This window comes from Bidens hawaiensis, unplaced genomic scaffold (assembly GCF_021521415.1).
Source record: "Bidens hawaiensis isolate Kalapana, Puna unplaced genomic scaffold, B.hawaiensis_p1.1 tig00002759_1, whole genome shotgun sequence".
NCBI lineage: Eukaryota > Viridiplantae > Streptophyta > Magnoliopsida > Asterales > Asteraceae > Bidens > Bidens hawaiensis.
In genome coordinates, this window is record NW_027491149.1 from 362,007 (window position 1) to 387,054 (window position 25,048).

At 40.2% G+C, this 25,048-nt stretch overlaps 2 protein-coding genes across 2 annotated transcripts; both read right to left on the bottom strand.

The window, feature by feature from the left end:
* Window positions 1–6,951: 6,951 nt before the first annotated feature.
* LOC143620978 (uncharacterized) lies at window positions 6,952–8,008 on the bottom strand. Its single transcript, XM_077092526.1, has 2 exons — window positions 7,825–8,008; window positions 6,952–7,730 (listed from the first exon to the last, which is right to left on the bottom strand). Exons 1-2 carry the CDS (start codon window positions 8,006–8,008, stop codon window positions 6,952–6,954), a joined length of 963 nt encoding a protein of 320 aa, XP_076948641.1.
* Window positions 8,009–23,322: 15,314 nt separating this feature from the next.
* On the bottom strand, window positions 23,323–24,736 carry LOC143620996 (B-box zinc finger protein 21-like). Its single transcript, XM_077092538.1, has 2 exons — window positions 24,173–24,736; window positions 23,323–23,720 (listed from the first exon to the last, which is right to left on the bottom strand). The coding sequence occupies exons 1-2, from the start codon at window positions 24,692–24,694 to the stop codon at window positions 23,352–23,354; spliced, it is 891 nt and encodes a 296-aa protein (XP_076948653.1). The 5' UTR covers window positions 24,695–24,736; the 3' UTR covers window positions 23,323–23,351.
* Between the last annotated feature and the right edge of the window lie 312 nt (window positions 24,737–25,048).

Below are 25,048 nucleotides of genomic sequence, written 5' to 3' on the forward strand. Positions count from 1 at the left end.
GGTGGCTGTTAGCTGTAGCTGGTAGCTGTTAGCTGTAGTTTTTTAGAAATATTTAGGTGTTTGGCAGAGTAGCTGGAGCTTTTTATAAAACTAGATGGGTGCTCGCGCGGTTCATCGATTTAATCTGAAACCTATTTTGACTTGACCCCTTTCGACTCAAAACTGTACCAACCAGGGGCGTAGTCACATGTAAGTGAGGGTGTCCCCTGTCTCCTATGAATTTTTTTTTGTGTGTGTTAATATACCGTAAAATTCCCGACCGACCCCTGTAAAATTTTGACCCCGACCCCTGTGAAATTTTGAAGCCGAACTCTGTATAATTTCAAGACGACCCCCATGAGATTTTGAGACTAACCGTAATAAAAAATACAATGAAAATTTTATAAAATATAATTATATAAATCTTATATTAACAATTTTTCCTATTAAACTAGAATTTAATATCAATAAGTCCATTAGTCTAATATCCAATACAATTATTAAGCCCAAAACCCAACTCACACCCTACTCAATTTTTAGTCCAACATCCGACTTACTTGTTTCTTTGAGTTTTTGACTCCTTGTGATAATTTTCGGGCATTTTCTATTCCAAAAATATCACGATTAGTCGAGTTGTACCCATATGATTTTGATTAAAGTGATAAAAGAAGACTCCCGGTTGAACTTGCGACATACATCGATAATTTGAAAGGAGATAAACGATTTAAATACTTGAATGGTTTTGCAAGTCTTGTTCAATTGATGGTTCAAACAAAGAAACACAATTCATTTGCATTGGTGTATCGTTTATTAAAGTTAGCTATCGTATTACCCGTCGCAACCGCAACCGACACCGTTGAAAGATCCTTTTCGGCGATGAAGTATGTTAAGTCCGATTTGCGTAATCGAATGGGTGATGAAAATTTAAGCGACAGTTGTATTTGTTGCATTAAGAAAGACTTGCTTATTAATGTTAAAGTAGATGATGTAATGGTTAGATTTCAAAAAATAAAAACACGTAGAGAATAACTTTAATATATTGGTTATCTAATATTTTGTTTGATAATCTTTTTTTCTATATATGAACCGACCCGATTCGACCCGACGGTTGTATTAGTACTGACCATAAAAATTCCCGACCATTGTGAGAAATTTTCCTGGATTCGCCACGTTCAGACCCTAATTTGGTCTTACATATGACATGGACTTGCCTGACTCAACTGCTGCCGATCCTAACCAGTAATCACATAATATGTTAATATTTTATAGTTAAAGAAGTATAACAATATGATACTCAAATTAAAGAGAATAAAATGCACGTTTTTATGATGCAATTTGTTTAAAGAAGTATTAACGTATGAAAAAGTTACAGCCTTTTAAAAAGTCACGGAGGTAGTTTGTTTCAAACAATGGTTAAATATGTAATTATTATATAAATTAACAAAAGGTGATGGAAGTTCAAGTACTAAAATTGTAAAATTTGAAATGCTAAAAGCTTGTAGCTTTTTCTAAACGCTACTAGTTGGAGCTTTTAGCTTTAAGCTTTTTCTCCTAATCTAAAAGCTTCAAGCTACTCCAACCAAACAAGATTTTTCAATAAGTATGAGTTTTTTCTTAAAAGTTTGTAGCTTAAAGCTCCTAAAAGCTTCTTAAAGCTTCTAATCTAAGAGCTTCAAGCTACTCCAACCAAACATACCCTAAACCAAATGATGTCCTCATTTGTGTCGAATAAACACGTCGTAAAAATCCTATATACAGTATTGCCGTGCTTCAAACTTATCATTTGTCATGTTCTTTCACTCGTTTTGTTAATAATTTTCGCTGACTAAAACTATAGTGGTACAATCCGCAATTTAATTATTTTTTTCCAAGTATATACTCATGTTTGAAAAAAATTATTGTTTTTAGTATTCAAATAATAGGTCGATATTCTTTTTATAAGAATTTATAAAGACAAATTTATAACTTTATAATTTTTAAAATCATGTATATTTGCTTATATTTAACTTAGATATTTATTTATATTGCAGCGGAAACATAACAAACTTCATATCTAAGGGTACCATACACATAACAATCATAAAATTAGTAATGTAGGTTACCAATTTTGCATTATTTTTTAACATTGGTAGCCAAATTATTAAGGTACGCAAGGACAAAATGTAGACATTATACATTAGTAACTTATCAAAAGTAGTGCCGACCCAATCATTTTGGAGGTCTAAAGCGGATGAAAAGTTTGGGAGCCTTACCAAAAGTCAGAAGGATGAAATTATAGCCCTTATAAACTTTTTGTTTAAAATTTACCAAGTGATTGCCGTGTTTTGTATATGAAAATACAATATTTACGTATTATACAAATCAATGGAATATATATATGCATACACACTTCATTTTATTTAAATTTACCGAAACAACATGCTTCGTTTATGAATTATAAAGTTTAGAAAATGAATAGACTTTATATATAATATACTAGTTCAAGTATATATAGACCTTGAAAATTTTGGAAACAATTAGAATATTATAGTAGTTCAACTAAAAATTTGGAAAGTAGATATGGAGATAGTTAACCATTGGGCCATCTTACATATTTGTTTAGATAACTATCTATGTATAATAAAAATGTGATTCTGCGTATATATAAACACCTAAAACTATGAAACGGAGGCCTTATGTTTCCATGGGCCTCAAGCCCTAACTTTACCCAACTCTACAGTAGGGCCGCCCCTGATCAAAAGTCAAGAATGTGTAAGCATGCATGGCATATTTAACGTAGTGTTGACAATATACAAACCTTTAGAAATGCCTGTTGTTTTGATTGGAGTATCGTCTTTGTGGCGAGAAAGTGTGTGTGCGATATGAGAAAAACGTTTGGACACTTGTCCCGCTGTCTTATAGTACGTTATTTGCATATGGTGTAGCAGTTAAGAGTCATTTAATGCTAGTGGATCAAAGTAAACAAACCATTCGATAGAGCCCTAATCTCAGTGTAGGCCCCACCATTTTCTGTGAGGTTTCATGTATACATCAAGTTTCAGAACAACACTAGTCGTGTAATATGATAAGTTACTAAAGTTTCGTAATACCACTTGCATGAATAGCTGGTTCATACTTTATAAACAATCGTTACTACTCCATATGTCTGTTTGAATGAGTAAATACTCACTGTCAAAATTTCATGCCATTTACAGACAACCGACGTATTGTGTTGTCATTTTCATCTTAGATACGCAATGGAAACGAGGAATGTACGTGTCAAAGATATATATTTAACTTTCATTAGCTAGTTACCATCAAATGTACGTTTTACTATGATATACATAAGCTTACAACTTATGGGCGCAATTGTTGGTCGCGTATGACATGTGCTTGGCCTACAGTGATAGTGATGAGATTAAAGACATACATGAGAAAAAAAAGAGTAAGTACGTGATGACGATTACACTACTTTCTAATAATAGACGTAGTTGTATTATTTGGTAGACTTTACATATTTGGAAAAAAAAGGACATTGATGATTTATTTATAAAGCAGTTATATTCATATAGCTTCATAATTCATCTTGTTAGCTCTCACATTATAGAGATTATTGTTGTTAAGTGGATGATCAGGTTCATGCAAAAAATGTATACTGAGAAGAGTTTTGAGAGTGTATTAGGATTATTTTAACTTAAATTTTTCTTTTTGAACATTTAGACTTTCCTTTCAATAAAAAAATATAAATGGCCGATCTAGTTCACTTTTGGTCGTACCATGAATTCCAACCGTCCAAAATACACGTGAGTCGAGACGTGATATTTAATGAAGGTGTCGGGTGGAATTGGGAGAAATCGAGCAAAGACAAGTATGGGAACCCAGGTATGTTCACTATGGTCTGGGGAAATACATTTTCCACGGGTTCTGGGCCATTAAATGTTACCATAGACGAGTACTCAACAGCCGAACCGACAATAGATGCTAATAGCCCAACCCAAACTGAGGGTAGTTTAGCCCATTATGAAGCAGGTGGCAATATGGGCTCACCGAACTCTGCAGCATCAGACACATCCCAAACAAACCCATTTTCAGCTCAGTCAATTCTGTCCCCAGCCCAAATGGTTCAGTTTCCAGCCCAAACGACACAAAATATGGGTCAAACTGGGCTAAGAAGATCTGATCGAATTCATATTTTACCCGAAAACCGGACGATTATGTCCTACATGTGGACCTCAACTATGATGAACTTTGGCTTACGGAAGATGAAGAGCCAAATTGCTATGGCGAAGCGAGGAAAAAGAGCGAGTGGATGAAAGCTATGCGAGCTGAAATTGACTTCATTACGAAGAACGGAACTTGGAGGCTAGTCGAGCCACCAAAAGGTGCTAAAGTTATACGGGTGAAATGGATATTTAAGGTTAAAAGAAATGAATACAATAAATAAGCACAAGGCCCGTTTGGTGGCGAAAGGGTATGTTCAGCACCACGGTGTTGATTTTGATGAGGTATTTGCACATGTGGCCTGTATTGAGACCATTCGCTTATTGATTGCTTTATCGGCTGCCAACGAATGGGAAATTCACCATCTAGACGTGAAAACCGCGTTTTTACACGACGAGTTAAAAGACGACGTGTACATGTCTCAACCAGAAGGCTTTGAAAAACGGGGCGAGGAATACAAGGTTTATAAACTGTTTAAAGCCTTGTACGGGTTGAGACAAGCACCGAGAGCTTGGAATACCAAGCTGGATCAGATATTAAAGGATATGAAGTTTGTTCGTTGCTCAAAAGAACAGTCGGTGTACCGCAAGAAAGGCGGAAAACATTTACTAATCGTTGATGATTTATTTGTAACAGGCACGAGTTTGAGCATTATTAACGAGTTCAAGAAAGGAATGGCGTCTAAGTTTGAGATGTCAGATCTTGGAAAATTAACGTATTACCTCGGAATCGAGGTTTCACAAGAGCAAGGTGGAATTAAAATTAAACAGGAGGCTTATACGAGGAAGATTTTGGCTCAAACCGGGATGGAACCGAGTAACCCGACTCTTGTTCCTATGGAGTATGGGTTGTAGTTTTCGAAAGTTGAAGATGAAGCCGAGATCGATCCAACTAAATACGAAAAGTTGTCGGCTGCCTCAGATATTTACTTCACACCCGACCCGATCTCGCATACTCGGTTGGGGTGGTGAGTCGGTACATGAAAAGTCCACGAGATTCTCACGAGTCAGCTATAAAACAGATTCTGAGGTATGTAAAAGGAACCGTTGGGTTCGGGATAAAGTATGAACGAGGAGGAACAAAAAGGTTTGTTGGTTTTTGTGACAGTAGTCATTGTATTGACCCGAATGACAGTCGAAGCACATCGGGACATATTTTATTTTGGAAACAATCCGGTTTCATGGTGTTCGCAGAAGCAAGGAAACGTGGCCCTCTCGTCTTGTGAGGCTGAGTATATGGCTGCTACAGAAGCAGCATGCCAGGCGGTATGGTTTCACGAGTTACTAAGTGAGTTGTTGGGTAAACCGCCTCAAAGAGTAAATCTTTACATTGGAAATACCCCGGCTATTGCACTCGTCAAGAATCCCGTATTCCACAAAAGAACTAAGCATATAAAGTCTCGTTATCATTTTATTCGAGAATGTTTTGAAGCCGAAGAAGTAGATGTTCACATCAGCGGAAGCGAGCAACGAACTGATATACTAACGAAGGCACTAGCAAAGATCAAGTTCAAGGAAATGAGAGATATACTTGGAATTGAAGAAATACCGAATACGGTTTAGAAATTCAGGGGGTGAATGTTGGGAATTATCGAACCGGTTTCAGTGATCTGGGTCGAACCGAGAGTTCGAGTCGTAATCAAACTCGTTCTAATATTAACGAATAAATAAACATGTTGGTTTATCTATTTAAGTATATTAGATAAATATAGTTTGTGTTTGAGTTTGAGTAGAACTATGAGTCATCTAATTCTTATAAATACTCATTGTAATCACTTTTTTGATGTAGATTTTCTAATTAATAATATTTGCAAGTTGGCAATATGTTCTGAGTTTTTCTGCTGCTGTGTTTCTTATTATCAATTCATTACCAGTTCTCGGGTTATATAAACGATATGCCTTCGATCCCGATTCAGTTCCGTGGTGAACTAATGGGATCGAACGATCGTCTAATTTCTTTAAATTTGCCTCTTCCACTTTTGCATACGCCACACACCCAAATACTTTTATATGTTTAGCACTCGGTTTTCTTCCGTTTAATCTTTCGTAGGGCGTTTGATTAATTAAAGCCCGGGTTGGAACTTGGTTTATAAGGTATGTTGCGTGACGAGCCGCTTATCCCCCCCCCCCACAAATAAATGGGAACTTGTAACGCCTTCATAATACTTCGAGTCATCTCCATAAGTGTTCGATTTCGACGTTCCACCACGCCATTCTGTTGGGGCATATATGGCGCGGTGAGATGTCGGTTCACTCCATTGTCTTCACAAAAACCTCGAAACTCATGAGAAGTAAATTCTCCTCCCCTATTTGTTCGGAGTGTTTTAATCGCCTTTTCGGTTTCTTTCTCGACAAGAGCTTTAAATTTTTTAAACTTCTCGAACGCGTCACTCTTTTCCTTCAACAAAATAATCCACATATATCGTGAAAAATCATCTACTAAGACAAGAATATACCTGTTACCTCCGAGTTTTGCCGGTGTTATTGACCCACATAAGTCTCCATGTATAGTTCTAGAACACCCGAGTAGCTCGATATGAGGTTGCATTACTTTCCCACCAAGCACGACTCACATAATTTCTCTTTATGTTGAATATTTGGCAACCCATTTACCATCTTCTTTTCACCATGGAATTTAGTTTGTTAAAACCAATATGACCGAGACGTGCATGCCACCTCCACATGTCTCTTTCAATCACTGACATTAAGCAAACTGGGCTTCCAACCTTCAACTTTATATTGTAGAGCCGATTACTCGATCTTGTTACTTTCATCAACAATGACCCTCGGTATCGTGCATCGTTAGAAACTCATTCTTCATCTGAACATCGCATCCCGAATCGGTTGCTTGTCCAAGACTGATTATATTACTTTTAAGCTCCGGTATGTAATATATTTTAGTCATTAACCTACGTTCACCTGATTTTTCTTGGAAAAGTATCGACCCTTTCCCCTTAATCTCAACGCACGACCCGTTGCCAAACCTAACTTTACCAGTTATCCGTTCGTTCAACTCCGAGAAAAACTCACGATTTCCCGTCATATGATTACTAGCCCCATTATCCAAATACCAAACATCCTCTATCTTGGTGTCGTTTTCATATCGATCTGGCCTTAAACGCTCCTCGTTCAAGTGGACCATTTCATGCATATAAACGACCCCGTCGGCTTTTCCGGTTTCAGCTACGTTCGACTCCTGTTGTTTTGGTGGTTTTCGGTCTGGACACATTGACGTGAAGTGTCCGAGCTGGCCGCATCTGTAACATTGCACATTGGACCGATCTTTCTTTGGTTTGAATGTTCCTGAGCTCGAACCAGCCTCGTTATTAGCCCGCTCTCGGTCTTGACTACCAAGCCTACCACGTCCACGACCCCGATTCCCATAACTACCTCTTCCTCGACCCCAAACATTATCGCCTTTTCGGTTATTATACGAGTCAGACCTGCCAAACATTAGTCTCCCGTCTGCATGTAGTTCTTCGTTACCGATTCGTTCCTCGCAAGCCTTCAATCGACCGACCACATCTTCATACCCAACTTCCTTCAAATTAACTGTTTATTCAATTGAAGCAACAATGTGAATATACCTTCGGGGAAGGCTAGTAAGAAACTTCTTTGACAAGCTTCGTCTCATCTACAACCTCACCAAGTGATGCAGATCTTGAAGCAATACCGAACAACCTGTTGGAATATTCGTCTATATTTTCTGTCTCCTTCATTCTCATGTTGTCAAGTTCTTGAGTTAGGGTTTGTAACCTAGCCTCCCTTACTCGATCAGCACCCATGTGACGAGTTTTAAGTTTCGCCCACATCTCCTTGGCGGTAGTCATGTTCCGACTTGCATTACCTGATCTTCAGGAATTGCTTGAAATAATAGAGCAACAGCCAAACTATTCTTTTTGGCATCTTGCACACCGGGATCGATCGTTCCCAAACCCCGTGTACATTAAAAATCGCCCTCATCTTCATAGCCCACACGGTGTAATTAATCGAGTTTAACATCGGGTTCAGAAGGGTTGGTGTCGCACCTTCCTTCGAACAACCTGATGATGAGCTTGCTTCAACCATATTGAACTTGCCTCTTCGACTGTACTTCTGATTAAACGACTTCGGTGTTGGTGGCTCTGGATCCAGAACGTGACTTTAAACCCTAGTCACACTGCAGCTACTCTATTAACCCAACTTCGGACCTCTCCTCTGTTGAATCTCCACAGCAGCAGGTCTTGATCAGAACTAAGCTCTTATACCAATTCTGGTAATGAATTGATAATTAGAAACACAATAGCAGAAAAACTCATAACGTATTGCCAACTTGCAAATATTATTAATCAGAAAATCTACATCAAAAAACTGATTACAAAGAGTATTTATAAGAATTAGATGACTCCTATTTCTACTCGAACTCAAACACAAACACAAACTATATTTATCTGATATACTTAAATAGATAAACCAACATGTTTATGTATTCCTTAATATTAGAATGATTTTGATTATGACTCAAACTCCCGGTTTGGCCCAGATCACCGAAACCGGTTTGATAATTCCCAACAGTTATTAATACAAACCCAAGATAAGAGAATTGCCAACCTCAATTTAGTTGACTTTTATCAAGCTTGATATGGTTTGCTGGGTTTTAAAGAGATGAAATAAATAAAACAAAATAAAAACTAGTCATATGCATGTTCGGTTGTTTAGTGCAAAAACTATATCCTTACTCAGAAGGTTCAATAAATGTAATCTCAACAAATTAAATGTCCATTACAGCTTGTAGATTTCCTTTTATTTTTATTATTATTATTATTATTATTAGTTTTAGTTTTAGAGCCCATGTCATACATCGGAATTGAGATAATTCAAATTATAAAATTACAAGTAAAGAAAATAATAACATAGCGTATATAAAAAATGTATTACATCTATGCTTGTATCTATACTATGTGTACATAAAACAATGTTATTTACATCACAAAATGATTTTTTTAAATGAACTTAATAGAAAAAATGCACGTACAAAAACGTACCCGAAAATGTTTCTTTCTATTGAAAATTTCATTCTTAGTGTCATATATGTATAACCAATTTCGGGAATAGAACTTCTCATAACGATAGTAGTTCTAACCACTTAGCCTAAATACAGAAAGAACGTTACCTTTATTGATATATTTATCATTGTACCACTCATCGAAGGAAATGAGAACATTAAATTGTAACGACGGATGTTCTTCAAGAACTATGTTTTTCTGAGCTATACCATGAAAAAGATTTGTATAAGTTTCAGGGGGCTTCTCAACTTTGTCATAATGATAAATTAAAATTAACATGTTAACCCATTAATTTTTGTGAATATTTTGTTTAATTTGAGCATAGGTTTTGCATGACATGCTTTCCATACAACATTCTGATCACCATTGAAAGAAAATTTAATACTGACATAAATATTTTAAATTTGATAAAAGTTAGAAGCATCGATAGGCATGGGGTGCCATGTCGAAAGTGTTCGCAATCTTTTCTTGAATTTTAATAGTCGAGGGAAAAATAGTCAATTTGTCAAATCACAAACCTTTTGATTATTTTCGAAAATGCATTTGAAAATAAATTTGAAACCCGAATCATGTTTAAAATTTTAACTTTCATTCGTTTGACATTTTCAAGTCAACACTTTGAACAATAACAAATTTGACGATAAATCTATTTGCATTCTCAAACTTTTTGAATTACTCAAAATTTTCATTTTTGACCCATAACAAACTTTGACATAAATGTAGTTATCTTGTACCAAACAATCTATTTACCAACTTTTCACCCATAAAAATCAAATTTAAGTTTCATAAAAAACCCGAAACAATTATTGATAAAAAAAACTAAGAAATTAAATATGATAAATTTTGTTATGTCTGAGAGTGATTCGTATATATCATATTTGCATTTTAACATATGTAGTTTACTGAATTAATCGAAAAAATAAATCGATGGATTTAAAGCATATATTTATTATTTATAAATTTATATGACAATTTACAACAATAATAATAATAATATAATATATAAATGGATTGATTTTTAAAAAATGGATCGACTTTAAAAGTATATATTTATAAATTAATGATGTATATAATTATTTTGTATAATAAAGCATATTCAATTTTTTTTCTTTTCAAATCTTTTATAATATACATGATACAATATGTTAATGATAACATTTGAAATTTTAATTTTTTCAGTCTTTGAGAAACATAGTTTGTTGTTGATTTTTGGATTTCACCAAGTATTCTGGAATATATAGTAAAATAATATGTTAATATTTATTTTTATAAATTTATATAAATATAATATATATAGAGAGTAAAAGAAAAATGAATAATTATTGATTTATTACATATATTAGAGTAATTAATATATTAGTTTTTGAGGGGAAAAAAATTTGTAAGAATTAACTAAAAAATAACAAATATCTATAGTGATTATTATTATTATTATTATTATTATTATGAAAGACCAAAATATTAGTACCGACAAACTAAATTAAATGAGACAACTTGCAAAACGTAAAAAGCAGAAAGAACAAGTAAAAGTAACCACAAATAGAAGATAGATATGCTTAAGTGCAAAACAAAAAAGCCCAAACTACAAAGAGAAATTAAAGAAGCTAAACTTGTATCAAAATTCTCACTCTATGCATACTCTACGGCTCCTGTTCAAGATCCAAAGAAAATATTAAACACGTTTAAATAATACTGATTAAATTAGATGATACTAAAGAATTAGGTACCGGATATCAATCAACTCTTTAACTTTTCTCTTTAATATCATAAAAATAAAGTAATTAAAGCTATTTTAGATTAACTCAATTATATGCATCGAATTTAATAATATCATTAAAAACAAAATGTTTTATATTTTAAGTTTTAAACTGTGCAATAGTTCTTTTTTTTTTTTTTTTACAGAATTACAAATTTTGTCCTTTAAACATATACGATTTATGGATCATGTCATTTAAAAAGTTTACTTGCAGACGGTGTCCTTTACGAGATATATTTGTTTGAATTCCGTCCTTTTCAATAACCAGCACCCAAAAACTCAGTTAAATATTGGCATGTGCCAAACATGTGAGGGTATAAATGTAATATCCACTTAGTTTTATAATTAATATATAATAAATATATGACTACTAATATATATGGGTCCCACACCTTCATCTCCATCAACTCCGTCTTCTGGATCTTCACCACCACTAAGGCCCACCTACCTACTGCGGTTGCCGGAAATACGTATACAACAATCCCGTTTATTACCCGATCGACATCCATGCTCCAACCTTAGCATCGCTCAGGCCCGAACGTTGTTCCTTCGGTCACCACCAACAACAGGATTTGGGAAAGTTATTGAATTTATAGTTGGGTTTTTACTAGTTAGCAAGCTCAATGATTTTTGGCTGGTATTATCATCATAGGAGAAGTTACATGTAAAAAACGCCGCAAGTTAAAAAAAAAAACCCGCAAGTTAAAAAAAACCCTAGATTGGAAATGGTGGGTCCTCAATTCGTCACAACAGCAGAGCGGATCGATGTTGGATTTTGACGAATCTGGAGTCTCAAGAAGCATCGATCGGTTGGAGATGGGTTTTGAAGTGAATCAAATGTTGCAGGTGGTGGGTGGGCCTTGGTGGTGGTGAAGATTTAGAAGAGAGAGTGAAGAAACACTAACCGGACCCCGGGCAGATTACGGGTAACCTGGGGGTTAGATAGATGTTTCCCACGAGGGGTTAGACCCGGTAAAGATGGTTCTTCTGATAACCTGCAAAACAGACACCGTGAGCTTGTCATTGAGAAGGGGGGGTTCCTCCTTGTGACCACCCTTCGGCGTGAGAATCAGACTAGATTGCTCTTTAAATATAAATGTATATTAAGAGATTGCTAGAGCAGATATCAGGTATAATATGATGATAATGTGATAAGATATGATAAGATGATCATACCATTTGTGGTATTTATAGCCGAAGGTAGGTTTCCAAGGAGGTGTGGCCTGCTGAATAGTATTCCTGTTCTACCAACAGTGGCCTACGCACGTGCCCTGCTGGTAGTTGGTGGGTAGGCAGCGGCTGATAGTGACCAGGCCTGCTGTGTACTATTCGTTTTCCACCAACTGCCGGCTATGCACGTGGTATGACAGGAGTTGGTGAGTAGGCAGCGGCTAATAGTGACATACAGTACAGGAGCATGCTGCTCGCCATACTGTTGTCAATAAGCTGTCGTATCTTTAGTCAGATCTTTTGCCCATACCTCGTCAGGTACAGTACAGAAGATCTTCCCGTATCGTACGGACTGGCTTAGTTGGGCGGGAGTATTCCCCCTCCCGCCTTTGTGCGGGATTGTTCCCGGCTTTGCTCATTCCTTCAGGTGACACTGAGTGATTGAGAGCTAAGTGCCTTGTGCGTGTAGCCTTGCTGCGCGGGTGGCCTTCCCTGATGGCTTGTATCCGCAGCTGCGGGAACAGGCAGAGTCCTTCACCATTGGGAGGCATTTCCTGCTGGAACAGCTTGCGTACTGCGCGTAAGGACGTCGCGTCTCTGAGCATGGTTGGTCCTGCGGATCCAGTTGGTTTCTGCGCAGACGTCCCTCTTCAAGGTGAGTCTTGCGGGTCCAACTGGGCTCTGCTGGGACCTACCTCTTCAAGTCCCCCCAGTCCAATGTTCTTCTCATGAGTGTTTAATAAAGTGAGGTGAACTTTTGGACTTAAGCAAAGGGTTTTGAAAAGGGTTTTTTAAGGTTTTCCATGGGGGTTCTTCCCGCGGAAGTCCTTGTCACTTGCAGAAATTCCCGACTTTCCTGCTTGATCTTTGGGTATGATGCGGGTAGGTCTGTAACCTCCTCGCAAGTCAGGAGCGTTGAGTCCCACTTGTGTGGATTCTCCATGAGGTTTTGGTAGTTTTGAACATAGTGATCAATTATGTTAAAACCACCAATTCCATCCTGGAGCTTCAAACAATGTAGTTCTCGACGTTCCCGCTATGCGGGGATGTTATTTCCGTTTCCGCAAGCATTGCCCAGAAGATTCTTCTGGGTTTCAATTCCCTGCGGAGCGCTAGGTATGTGAAGGGTTTTGCCTTAACGCTGTACCCGCACTCGTCTTACGGTTACTTTACTTCCAAGGTATTCCTGGCGTCAATTCCCTGCGGGTGCTAGGTATGTGAAGGGTTTTGCCTTAACACTGTACCCGCACCCGTCTTATGGTTACTTGGTTGCCGAGGTATTCTTGGCTTCAATTCCCTGCGGGTGCTAGGTATGTGAAGGGTTTTGCCTTGACACTGTACCCGCACCCGTCTTAAGTTTACTTGGTTGCCAAGGTATTCTTGGCTTCAATTCCCTGCGGGTGCTAGGTATGTGAAGGGTTTGCCTTAACACTGTACCCGCATCCGTCTTACAGTTACTTGGTTGCCAAGGTAAGGGGTATTTTCCCGCTTACTTTTGAATCTTTTTGAATTTTGAAATTCGAAGAGTTGGTGAAAGGATAAGAACAGTCCAAACCTCTGAAACGTCGTGCGACGGTTTCTTCTGACTGTCAGGACGTGCAGGAAGTTATGGTGACGTGACAGTACATGGTCATTCCAGACGCTTTTTCAGGCGCGTGGGCGCGATTTTTCGGGCGCGTGGCCGCGAAATTAATGGTACGCGTCCTGTCAACAGCTGTTGCCAGCTTGCTTTTTGCCACGTGTCATAGTTTCATTGCACCTTCGATTTCTCTCTCTTCCGCGTTAAATGCATCGCATTAATTGCGATTAGTATATAAAGGGGGAGAGGGTTCTTTGTAATCCACACTTTCACTCTTCTCATCTTCAGAACGATTTCCGGCGAATACTCATCTTTCAGTCGAGCATTCTCTTGAAATCGTTTTCTTCTTTCTTTTGCAAGATGTCGTCTCGTGATCTCGAATCTACAGCCGATGACAAGAGTACTGCTGGCGAGTGCCAGTGTGCTCTGCCTGTCGATCTGTATCAGTACGTCGTCAGGAAGTTCATGCTCGAGTCTCTCGAGCCTGAGTTTCCTGAACCCCATCAGACGGTGTACGATGCCCCCAGAGGCAAGATCGGGGTATATGCTGCATTCTTTGTTTATGGAAATCTTAGGTTCCCATTAACAAAGTTTGTTTACCGTGTCCTTGAGAGGCACGGTGTGCACCTGACCGAGGTGCATCCGATGGCGATTGCCAAGGTTCGCCACTTCGAGTGGGTGTGCCGGATTCTGGGCATTGAGCCCTATGTTGACCGCCTGATGACCTTCTACTCTTGGAGGTGCATCCAGGGGTGGTATACGTTGATAACCCGGATTAAGGGTTTGAAGATTTGCGCAACCGAGCGCAGTCTTCGCTCGTGGAAGCGGGAGTTCTTCTACATTTCGGCTCGCGCCATCCCCCTTGCCATGAAATTCAAGAATGGGCAAGCACTTCCCAGCCTTCACGCCTCCAACTACCAGGAGGCGGAATGGTTTTCGAAGATATCCCGAGTCCAATCTCCGGTTTACCGGTTTGCGGAGTCCGGGATGGTGATGCTCAGGATGAGCCGGGTGTGGAAGGATGCGGATGCGCGAAAGATCCCAATCGTCCTTGAATACGGTTCGAACTCTGTTCCTTACGGTATGCTCTGTTTCTTTTTGTTGATTTAGAATTTCTTCTAACTTCTTTCCTGTTTATTTCAGAGGGGAACGACTTGCAGTCGCTCATGTACCCGCGGGAGGCTGATGGTCCCGCTCGGATGGGTACTCGCGCTCTAGACGAGAACGAGTTGCCCATCCTAGAACAAACGGCGGATCGGTTCGTGGAGGTCTATCCGCTAGGCCACGAGATCCTTAGCGCCAGGCGGCCAGGTAAGGCGCTATTCGACCCTCGACCCCTCAATGTTGAAACCTCTGCTGGAATTCCTCTAATCGTATGTTCTGATGAGGAATCCGCAGATGGTCCTCCGCTGGTGCGGAAGAAGAAGGCTGCCGGCGGGAAGGGGAAGGAGAAGGCCTCCACTGCCGATCCGGCGCCTCGGTCTGATTCGGAGACCGAGAGCGAAGAGGTGGCGGGGAATCCCGGTGGTGATAAGACCGCCGCTCCGGAGGCTGCGACGATTGTCACCTCCGGAGAACCAAGGATGACAACGGTGACCGGCGTGAAGAGGCCGGCTCCATCGGGTTCATCCCCGCCCGTCCGCACTTTCAGGCTCAAGAAAACCCGTAAGTACAAACTTCCTTTATCTTTAACTTCATAGTTTTCCGTCATTAATGCTTATCTTCTTTGTGCAGGCGTGGATGTTGACGCATTCCAGGGTGGAGCGCAGAGTATCCCTCCGCCCATGACGGTAGGCTTGGTCAGCCTACCTGAGGCGACGACCCAGGCGCCTGCGCCTGCTTCCGCTGGTTCAGTTGCTCACTCCTTTGAGCCGACTGTTCCAGCTGTGATGACGTCACCGCCGGCCGTCAGTGCGATATTTACCGCATCTTTTACTGAGCCGGCGGTTACTTTTGCTGCGGATTCCGCGGCGGAGACCGCGGCAACGACGGCCGATCCGTCAGGTATGCATGGGGCTTTTCGCCAACCTCTACCTCCTTCCCATCTGCCTGACCTCTTGGATGGATTTCCCTTTGGTTCAGGTGATGGGTTTGGCGGCTATCGGCCTGTTATTGACCCTACAGGTGCGTAGGGTTCTTTTGGCCCATTTTATATATTTTTATCATCTTTTCCTAACTGCTTTATGTTTTTTGCAGTGTCGGATTCCAATGAAGTGTATGTTCCACGATGGAACATTCGCCGAGGAACAACCCTTCGCACCCCTGTGGAGTGCGTGGAGTGGGCTCGTCACGCTGCTCCCAGTGGTGCGTTGGGGGAAGCCATGGCTAGCTACCAGGAGGGTAGGCTAACCAATGAGCTTCGGGTTCTCCTGACCCGGATGCAGCCGCGCGTCGAGCTGCTTTGTCGTGAAAACGACAAGTTAAAAGCAGCTCGCATTAAAGAAGTGGCTCAGGCGCGGGCTGTCCGGGAGGAGAACCAAAGGCTTACCGCAGCTGCTGCGGAAAAGGAGAAGGCCTTCAAGGCCCTCGAGGTTGAAGTTCAGGCCCGGCTCGAGGCCCGTTCCAAGGCTGCCCAAGCTGTTAATGAACAGCTTCGGCTGGCTAAGGAAACTGCAAGGAACGCAACCGAGAGGGCCACCAAGGCTGAAGCTGTTGCTGAGCCTCTACGCGTGGAGAATGAAGAGCTTAAAGCCAAATTAGAGGCTCTCCAGCAGGCTCATGATGCCTTGGCGATGGAAGACGCCAAAAAGCTCCAGGAGATCTTGGACCATAGGGGGGTGCTTGACCATACTGAGCGGAAGCTAAAGGGCGTCGAAGAGGCTGCGGCTAAAGAAGTGTTGCTTGCCAACCTCAACAAGAGTGAAGCCGAACGCGCCCGTAACGAAGCTCAAGCTGCCCTCCAAGAAGCTCTGGTTGCCAAGGAATGGCTTCTTCGAGAAGCGTTGTCTCAGGTATGCTTTTCATTTCTTTACGCTTTTCTTTGTAGATAGAAAAGGTTTTGACTTGTATATTTTCTTGTAGGTTGTGCATCGGGTCTTCTCAGAGACGTCTTATGATGCTGCTATGAGCGCAGCCTTCAACGCTTCTCATGAGGATGGGGAAAAGGCCGGCTTCCTGCTTGGTCTAGGGTTCGTTGAGAAAGGCATCCCGCCTTCCAACTTCCCTTTGTATAATGTTGATACTGAAGCTGTTTACGACCAAGCAGTGAATGAGTATGCCGCCTTCCCGCATCCGGTGGTGGAGAAGGTGAACCAAGTTGCTGCTGCTGATGATGGGCTAGCTATCCTTAAAGCTTTTCTTGAACTGCCACGATCTACTGATGGTGCTGGTCCAAGTGGAAGTGGCCCTGAAGCTTGATCCTGAAGATCCCTTCCCACTGCTAGGATAGATTTAGCTTGTATAGATTTATTTTCTTGTAGGCGGGTAGTTACCCGGCCATTCTTGTAATGAATCATTGTGAAATATAAATCTTTGTGCGGGTAAGACCTCTACTTTCTCTGGATTCCTTGCTTTATAAACGTTATATGACTTGCATACTTTAGTTTAAATTAGCAATTTTCCAAGTGTAGAATAAGTTAACCTTTGAACGTGGTAGATAATAGGTTGAAGTTTTGCTTCCTCTTTCGTGATTGTGCGGGTAGGACCGTCACTTGCACTTAGTAGGATGGCTAAACTTTACCTATGTCTGACCTGCGTGGAGGTTTTCCTCATCTTTTTGAAATTTCTAAGTATTTAGGATAAGTTAACCTTTGAACGTCGTAGATAATAGGTTGAAGTTTTGCTTCCTCTTTCGTGATTGTGCGGGTAGGACCGTCACTTGCACTTAGTAGGATGGCTAAACTTTACCTACATCTGACCTGCGTGTAGGTTTTCCTCATCCTTTTGTTAGAAATTCTCTGTTTTGACCCGTTCGACGCGCGGTTGTCAATAGGTTAGTGTTCAGTTTCCTCTCATGATTCATGCGGATAGACCGGCACTTTCATTTAGTGGGATGACTGAACTTTTCCCCTTCAACTGGCCTGCGTGAAGGTTTGCCGTTTTTTGGGTTTATGCGGGTTTTGCCGCCTTCCCCACGCAACAACTTTCCACGTAATTATGTGGTGAAAACCGGCATATTAGTGTTGAATAAATTAACCGTTCGACGCGCGGTTGTTAATAGGTTAGTGTTCAGTTTCCTCTATGATTCATGCGGATAGACCGGCACTTTCATTTATTGGGATGACTGAACTTTTCCCCTTCAACTGACCTGCGTGAAGGTTTGCCGTTTTTTGGGTTTATGCGGGTTTTGCCGCCTTCCCCACGCAACGACTTTCCACGTAATTATGCTGTGAAAACCGGCATATCCGTGTTGAATAAATTAACCGTTCGACGCGTGGTTGTTAATAGGTTAGTGTTCAGTTTTCTCTATCATGATTCATGCGGATAGACCGGCACTTTCATTTAGTAGGATGACTGAACTTTTCCCCTTCAACTGACCTGCGTGAAGGTTTGCCATTTTTTGGGTTTATGCGGGTTTTGCCGCCTTCCCCATGCAACGACTTTCACACTTATGTATGCGGTGAAAACCGGCATCAGTGTAGATAGTTCATAAAGTATAAATGTAAAATCATCAGCGTCGATGTTCTAAGGAGAATCATTTCCATTAGAAGTGGCTCTGGGCCTTTTCTTTACAAATTTGGAATTGATCTACATGCAAACTGTGTAATTGAGCTCCCTTCCATGTTGTTGGGATGGGAGTGCCATCGAGCCGATATGCACCTGGTTCGGGATCTCGTTCTTTACGCAGCATGTAGTCTCCACATTGAAGCTGGAAATTTTATTCGTGTTTTCCCCAGCTGGGGTTCTACACGGATCAGCCTGCTCAGCGTTCATTGCGCCACGAGGTGCGTGAGCGTCCCATCTCTGACAAATGATTCGACCATGTCCTTTACGTCTATGCATTCTTCAGTGTTGTGGCCTTTTGTCCTGTGAAAGTCACAGTATTTGCTCCGATCAGCATTGTGACGATGTCGGATTATTTGAGGCTTTGGCCATGGGAGCTCCTCAGTGGCGAATATCTCGGTGACGCTTTTGGTGAGTGGCGTCCATCTGGAGTTCTGGTTTGACTGTACATTATCCCTTCCGCCTAACCGATGTTGCAAGCCGGATGAGGTGTCAAAGTTTACCCTTGACTGCCAAATGCCTAGCTTCCGCTTTTTGTTTAATCGGGCGGTAAGGACGTTGTCTTCTCTGGTTCTCTGGGTGTAGAGGTTTGTGCTCTGTGGGAGATCTCTACCCAGTTGCCTCTCAGTTTCCGCAAAGCGTTTTGCTGCTGTCATGATGGCATCCCATGTGGATGGCATGCCATCTTTACCCGTTAAGGTGCGGATGAGCTCTGGGTCGTTCGCGCCCTGAATAAAAGCAGCGCGAACAAGATCTTCGCTAATGTTACCCAGACTTAGCTTCTTTGAGTTGAAGCGAGTGATGAAGTCTGGCAAAGATTCATCTTCTTCTCGAATGCATTTGAGGATTGTCCATTGCTCCTCAGTATACTTTCGTTGTTGGCTGAAGTGTTGGCTAAACTTCTGTTGGAAGTCTGCCCAGTCGTAGATGTGGTTGACCGGTAGACGATCGAACCACGCTCTAGCTGGCCCAACAAGCGTCATTTGGAACATGTAACACCACGTAGGTTCCGTCCAATTGCTGACGGTTGCCCCCGCTATGAATCTGTTCAAATGATCATCTGGGTCAGATATACCATCATATGTGCCTATGTTGGACATTTGTTTGGCACTTTTTGGGGCAATTGCTTCCGCAATGTCCCTTGCAAATTTGGACGTTCCCGCATTTGCAACAGTTGGTCTAAATGTTTTGGAGAAGTCACGTGGGCTTCCACCTGTGTTTTTTGGTTTGAAGGCTTCTCCAAAACGCCTTCTCGGTTGGGAGTCCGTTTCCTTACGCTTCCATTTTGCCCTATGGCGAGGGTTCGCGTCGGTGTCGGATTCCTCCGAGTCATCGTCCAAGTATTCTTCGAATTCGTCAGCCTGTTGTATGGAACGCAAGCGTTCGTCCAACTCAGCTTGGAATTCCCTCTGACGTGCCTCCGCCCATGCCTTAACTTCGTCGAGTGTTTGGTGGGGGAGTCTTGTTCGTTTCTCTAACTGGTTATCGGTGAATCCCAGTGAGCGATTATTTACTGCACTTGCCCCAGCTTGGGTAACTGGGGTAGTGTTCGTAAAATTTACTTCACTTGCCCCGGCTTGGGTAACCGGGGTAGTGTTTGTAAAGACTGTGTAGCCGGTATTCCCCCCAGTAGCTGGGGTTGTGGTTACCAGAATTTCTTTAACCATCTTTCCAGAAGTTTGAAAAAACTGAAAAGAAATGAAGTTCTAGCTTTATGCACGGATGGCGCCAATGAAGAAACACTAACCGGACCCCGGGCAGATTACGGGTAACCTGGGGGTTAGATAGATGTTTCCCACGAGGGGTTAGACCCGGTAAAGATGGTTCTTCTGATAACCTGCAAAACAGACACCGTGAGCTTGTCACTGAGAAGGGGGGGTTCCTCCTTGTGACCACCCTCCGGCGTGAGAATCAGACTAGATTGCTCTTTAAATATAAATGTATATTAAGAGATTGCTAGAGCAGATATCAGGTATAATATGATGATAATGTGATAAGATATGATAAGATGATCATACCATTTGTGGTATTTATAGCCGAAGGTAGGTTTCCAAGGAGGTGTGGCCTGCTGAATAGTATTCCTGTTCTACCAACAGTGGCCTACGCACGTGCCCTGCTGGTAGTTGGTGGGTAGGCAGCGGCTGATAGTGACCAGGCCTGCTGTGTACTATTCGTTTTCCACCAACTGCCGGCTATGCACGTGGTATGACAGGAGTTGGTGAGTAGGCAGCGGCTAATAGTGACATACAGTACAGGAGCATGCTGCTCGCCATACTGTTGTCAATAAGCTGTCGTATCTTTAGTCAGATCTTTTGCCCATACCTCGTCAGGTACAGTACAGAAGATCTTCCCGTATCGTACGGACTGGCTTAGTTGGGCGGGAGTATTCCCCCTCCCGCCTTTGTGCGGGATTGTTCCCGGCTTTGCTCATTCCTTCAGGTGACACTGAGTGATTGAGAGCTAAGTGCCTTGTGCGTGTAGCCTTGCTGCGCGGGTGGCCTTCCCTGATGGCTTGTATCCGCAGCTGCGGGAACAGGCAGAGTCCTTCACCATTGGGAGGCATTTCCTGCGGGAACAGCTTGCGTACTGCGCGTAAGGACGTCACGTCTCTGAGCATGGTTGGTCCTGCGGATCCAGTTGGTTTCTGCGCAGACGTCCCTCTTCAAGGTGAGTCTTGCGGGTCCAACTGGGCTCTGCTGGGACCTACCTCTTCAGAGAGTGATGGAGATGAAGGTGTGGGATCTATATATATATTAATAGTCTTATATTTATTATATATTAATTATAGAGAAATCTGCAATTTATTATGGAGATGAAGGTGTGGGATTGAGTTCCGTATCCGAAAGATCACGGGTTGGTTTGTGGTCGACTTAGCCAACCACAACCAAATTAACATCCACCGTACGTGGAATTTTGCGTCGCGTCTCCCGATGCTACCCTTATAAAATCCCGAAGCTTATAATTCGGGTGAATAATTAATTTAATTATTAGGTATGTTATGTATGTGAAATCCCGAAGTTTATAATTCGGGTGTTTTGATATATGTATTTTGTGTTTGTGTTATATATATAAAAAAATGTTTGTGTTAATTGTGTTCGGGTTGGGTTCGGGTGGTTGGGTTCGGATGGTTGGGTTCGGGTGGTTGTTAAAAACGAGCCGTTTCGTCGTTTTTAAACCAAAAGTTTGTTAAAAAACGACCCGTTTCGTCGTTTTTAAACAAAAAGTTTGTTAAAAAACGAGCCGTTTCGTCGTTTTTTAACAAAAATTTTGTTAAAAAACGACCCGTTTCGTCGTTTTTAAACCAAAAGTTTGTTAAAAAACGAGCCGTTTCGTCGTTTTTTAACAAAAAGTTTGTTAAAAAACGACCCGTTTCGTCGTTTTTTAACAAAATGTTTGTTAAAAAACGAGCCGTTTCGTCGTTTTTAAATCAAATGTTTGTTAAAAAACGAGCCGTTTCGTCGTTTTTAAACCAAAAGTTTGTTAAAAACGAGCCGTTTCGTCGTTTTTTAACCAAAAGTTTGTTAAAAAACGACCCGTTTCGTCGTTTTTAAACCAAAAGTTTGTTAAAAACGACCCGTTTCGTCGTTTTTAAACCAAAAGTTTGTTAAAAAACGAGCCGTTTCGTTGTTTTTTAACAAAAAGTTTGTTAAAAAACGACCCGTTTCGTCGTTTTTAAACCAAAAGTTTGTTAAAAGACGAGCCGTTTCGTCGTTTTTTAACTAAAAGTTTGTTAAACGACAGTATATATACATATATATACACAATATATACAGCATACATACGATATATATATACAGAGTATATATATATACAGAATACATACATACACACAATATATACAGCATTCATACAATATATATATACATATATACATAATATATATATATACAGCATACACACAATATATTGTGTATACACACAATATACAGTATATATACATATATATACACAATATACAGCTTACATACAATATATATATACATACAGCCTACCTACATACAATATACACAATATATATACACATATACAGCACATTCTGTATATACAAGAAACTACTATTTTCAGGTGCTTAATATATATTTGATATTGTGTAGTTTTATTAAATTGTAGCTCAGTCCAACTGGTTTGTGTTGTTTGTTGTTAAACCGGGGGTCCGGGGTTCGAACCCCACCCACTACACGAAACAGGGATATATAGTTTTAGGTTTAATTATAGACTCAGGGGTTAAAAGGTAATTTCACAGTTTTTTGGTCAGTCAACTCACGGTCAACTGACGGCAAGGAGTCAGAGTGACCCGCCCAAATATCACGATCGTCCAAAGTTCGCAAAATCATTTTCAGTGTCAAACCTGTAGAATCGTTCCATAAACCAGGGAGACAAAATGCAGATTTCTCTTAATTATAAAACCAAGTGATATTACATTTATGCCCTCACATGTTTGGCACATGCCAATATTTAACTGAGTTTTTGGATGTCAGTTAATGAAAAGGACGAAATTGAAACAAACATATCTCGTAAAATACACCGGCTGCAAGTAAACTTTTTAAAAGACATGATCCATATATCGCATATATTTAAAGAATAAAATTTGTAATTTTGTCTTTTTTTTTTCCTCTCAAAAATTCATTACTATATAAGTATATATATTTAAAATTGTATGACAAAGCTGTCATATATTAAGTATTTTTAATAGTGGGCACTCGTAATAATAAAAAAAAGCAATTACTACTTAAAAATCATAATCTTCAAAATAATCAATTATGAACTTATCACACCATTCGATCTGGATTCACATGCACGACCTTGATTTTCGTTTATTTTATTAAAAAACAGAAGCCAGATGATGGAGAACCAAAATCTATTAAGAATAAACGAAAACAAGTTGAAAATCTAAGAACAACATGATACAACATAATAAAAAAAATTAATAAAAGAAAGCCAACAAAAATATTAAAGGGAGTTTAATGCCAAAGTGTTCTTGATCTCTTGGAGGTCATTGAAGATGGACTGATCTGAGGCACCGTGAAGCAATTTCCATTATCTGATGTCCACTTTCTGCTAGACTTTGTGCCGGTTGTGATCTTATTAACATTGTTGTAGTTATTTTGTGCAAATGAGGGTGATGATCCGTTAATTGTTTGATCTCCAAATCCCATATATGAACTGGGTTCGAAGTGTGGAAGAACATGAGTGTGCCGTGACTGCGCAGTTGCCAGTGGGGGTGGTGCTTGTGGAACCCATATACCCATTGATTCCGGTGAGAGAGAATTATTGAGGCCTCCATTTAATAGATCCTCACCCCAAATCGACCCCGGATCATTGTCACCAACCTGTAATCTCTAATCCAGTTAATAATAGGACATGTTTGTACGTGTAAAAGTTTACTCTGTGTGTTTGTTTGTTTTAGTTGATAACAAAATTAATCATGAGATTCGTTATTAGACAACCCTTCAAAATTTGTGATAGGGGAGGAGGTACGAGAAGTATTTTTTACCGTTTATATAAAACCAATAACGCAACGCAGGACTTACGATTGATTCTAAATTTTTTTTATTTACAGTTAGATGAATTATTTTTGTAAAAAAAAAGAAAAAGAAAAATCTTGAGCTATTGATAGTACGAAAAATTTGTATAAAGCATAACTCAATAATAAAAAATATTTAAAGTTTCTTAAAAACAAGTCCATAAGCAAAATACACAAAATAATGATAAGTTTATGTTTAGTAGTTTAATTTTTTTAATTAATAATAATAATAATAATAATAATCAGAAAAAAGTAGACCTTAGAGAACATTGTAGTTGGATCAAGAAAATCTTCAACATGCCAACCAGGAAGTGTCTCAATCAAATACTCCGATATGCTACTAGTAGTTGAACTTGGAGTTTTAACAGTACTAGGCTGGTTCATAATCATAGAACAAACCGGTTTCTGTTGTTTGTCCGCAACACCATCGTCTTTTGTCTCCTGAGGAGAATAAACAGAACTCGTTGGAGACACCTTAACACCAGTAAGAAGAAACCTGTTGTGATTTAGTGTGTGTTGGTTGACTTTATGAATCGCCAAATCACAGTCTTTGCATAATATAGCTCTATCCTGTTGACAAAACAAGAAAGCTTTTTTGTCCTGACAAATATCACAAACTGGAGTGTCTTTAGGTACTTGGAGGGAGAATCTTAGGTGTTTTCCGGCGAGCTTGTTGGCGTGGTGGACACGGTGGTCGCAGGAGGAGCATAGGGCGGCTTCGTCGGCGGAGCAGTACACCAAGGCCTCCTTTTGGTTGCATACATCACACTGGATCTTCATTAGGGTGGTTGAAAGTTGAGATGTAATGAATTTGGATCTTAAAATGGAAAAGAGGGTGATGGGCGATGACAATATTAAAATAGGTGACAGATGAGAACCAATGTGATGGGTCCCTATAGTTTTGGTTTTATGTTACTAAATTAATATTTTCTTATTAAGCATGAGTGATTATATTAATTGTGTAGGGTGTAACATAATTTTAATTCATACTTGACACGTATTGTACGGTTATAAGTTGGGAAAAAATTCAATATCATAATCATTTATCTAATAATACTTACGCGACATACTATATCGTTGATTTATAAGAGCACGCTAATTCTAAAATCATAACTACGCGAACCGGTCTTCGTC

Bases quoted from the DNA above. Each gene is read 5' to 3' on its own strand.
- LOC143620978 (XM_077092526.1), bottom strand. From the start codon at position 8,008: ATGACTACCGCCAAGGAGATGTGGGCGAAACTTAAAACTCGTCACATG. The intron at 7,731-7,824 runs GTGAGGTTGTAG...TTGAATAAACAG, and splicing joins TTCAAGATCTGCATCACTTG to TTAATTTGAAGGAAGTTGGG.
- LOC143620996 (XM_077092538.1), bottom strand. From the start codon at position 24,694: ATGAAGATCCAGTGTGATGTATGCAACCAAAAGGAGGCCTTGGTGTAC. The intron at 23,721-24,172 runs GTCTACTTTTTT...TAGAGATTACAG, and splicing joins CAACTACAATGTTCTCTAAG to GTTGGTGACAATGATCCGGG.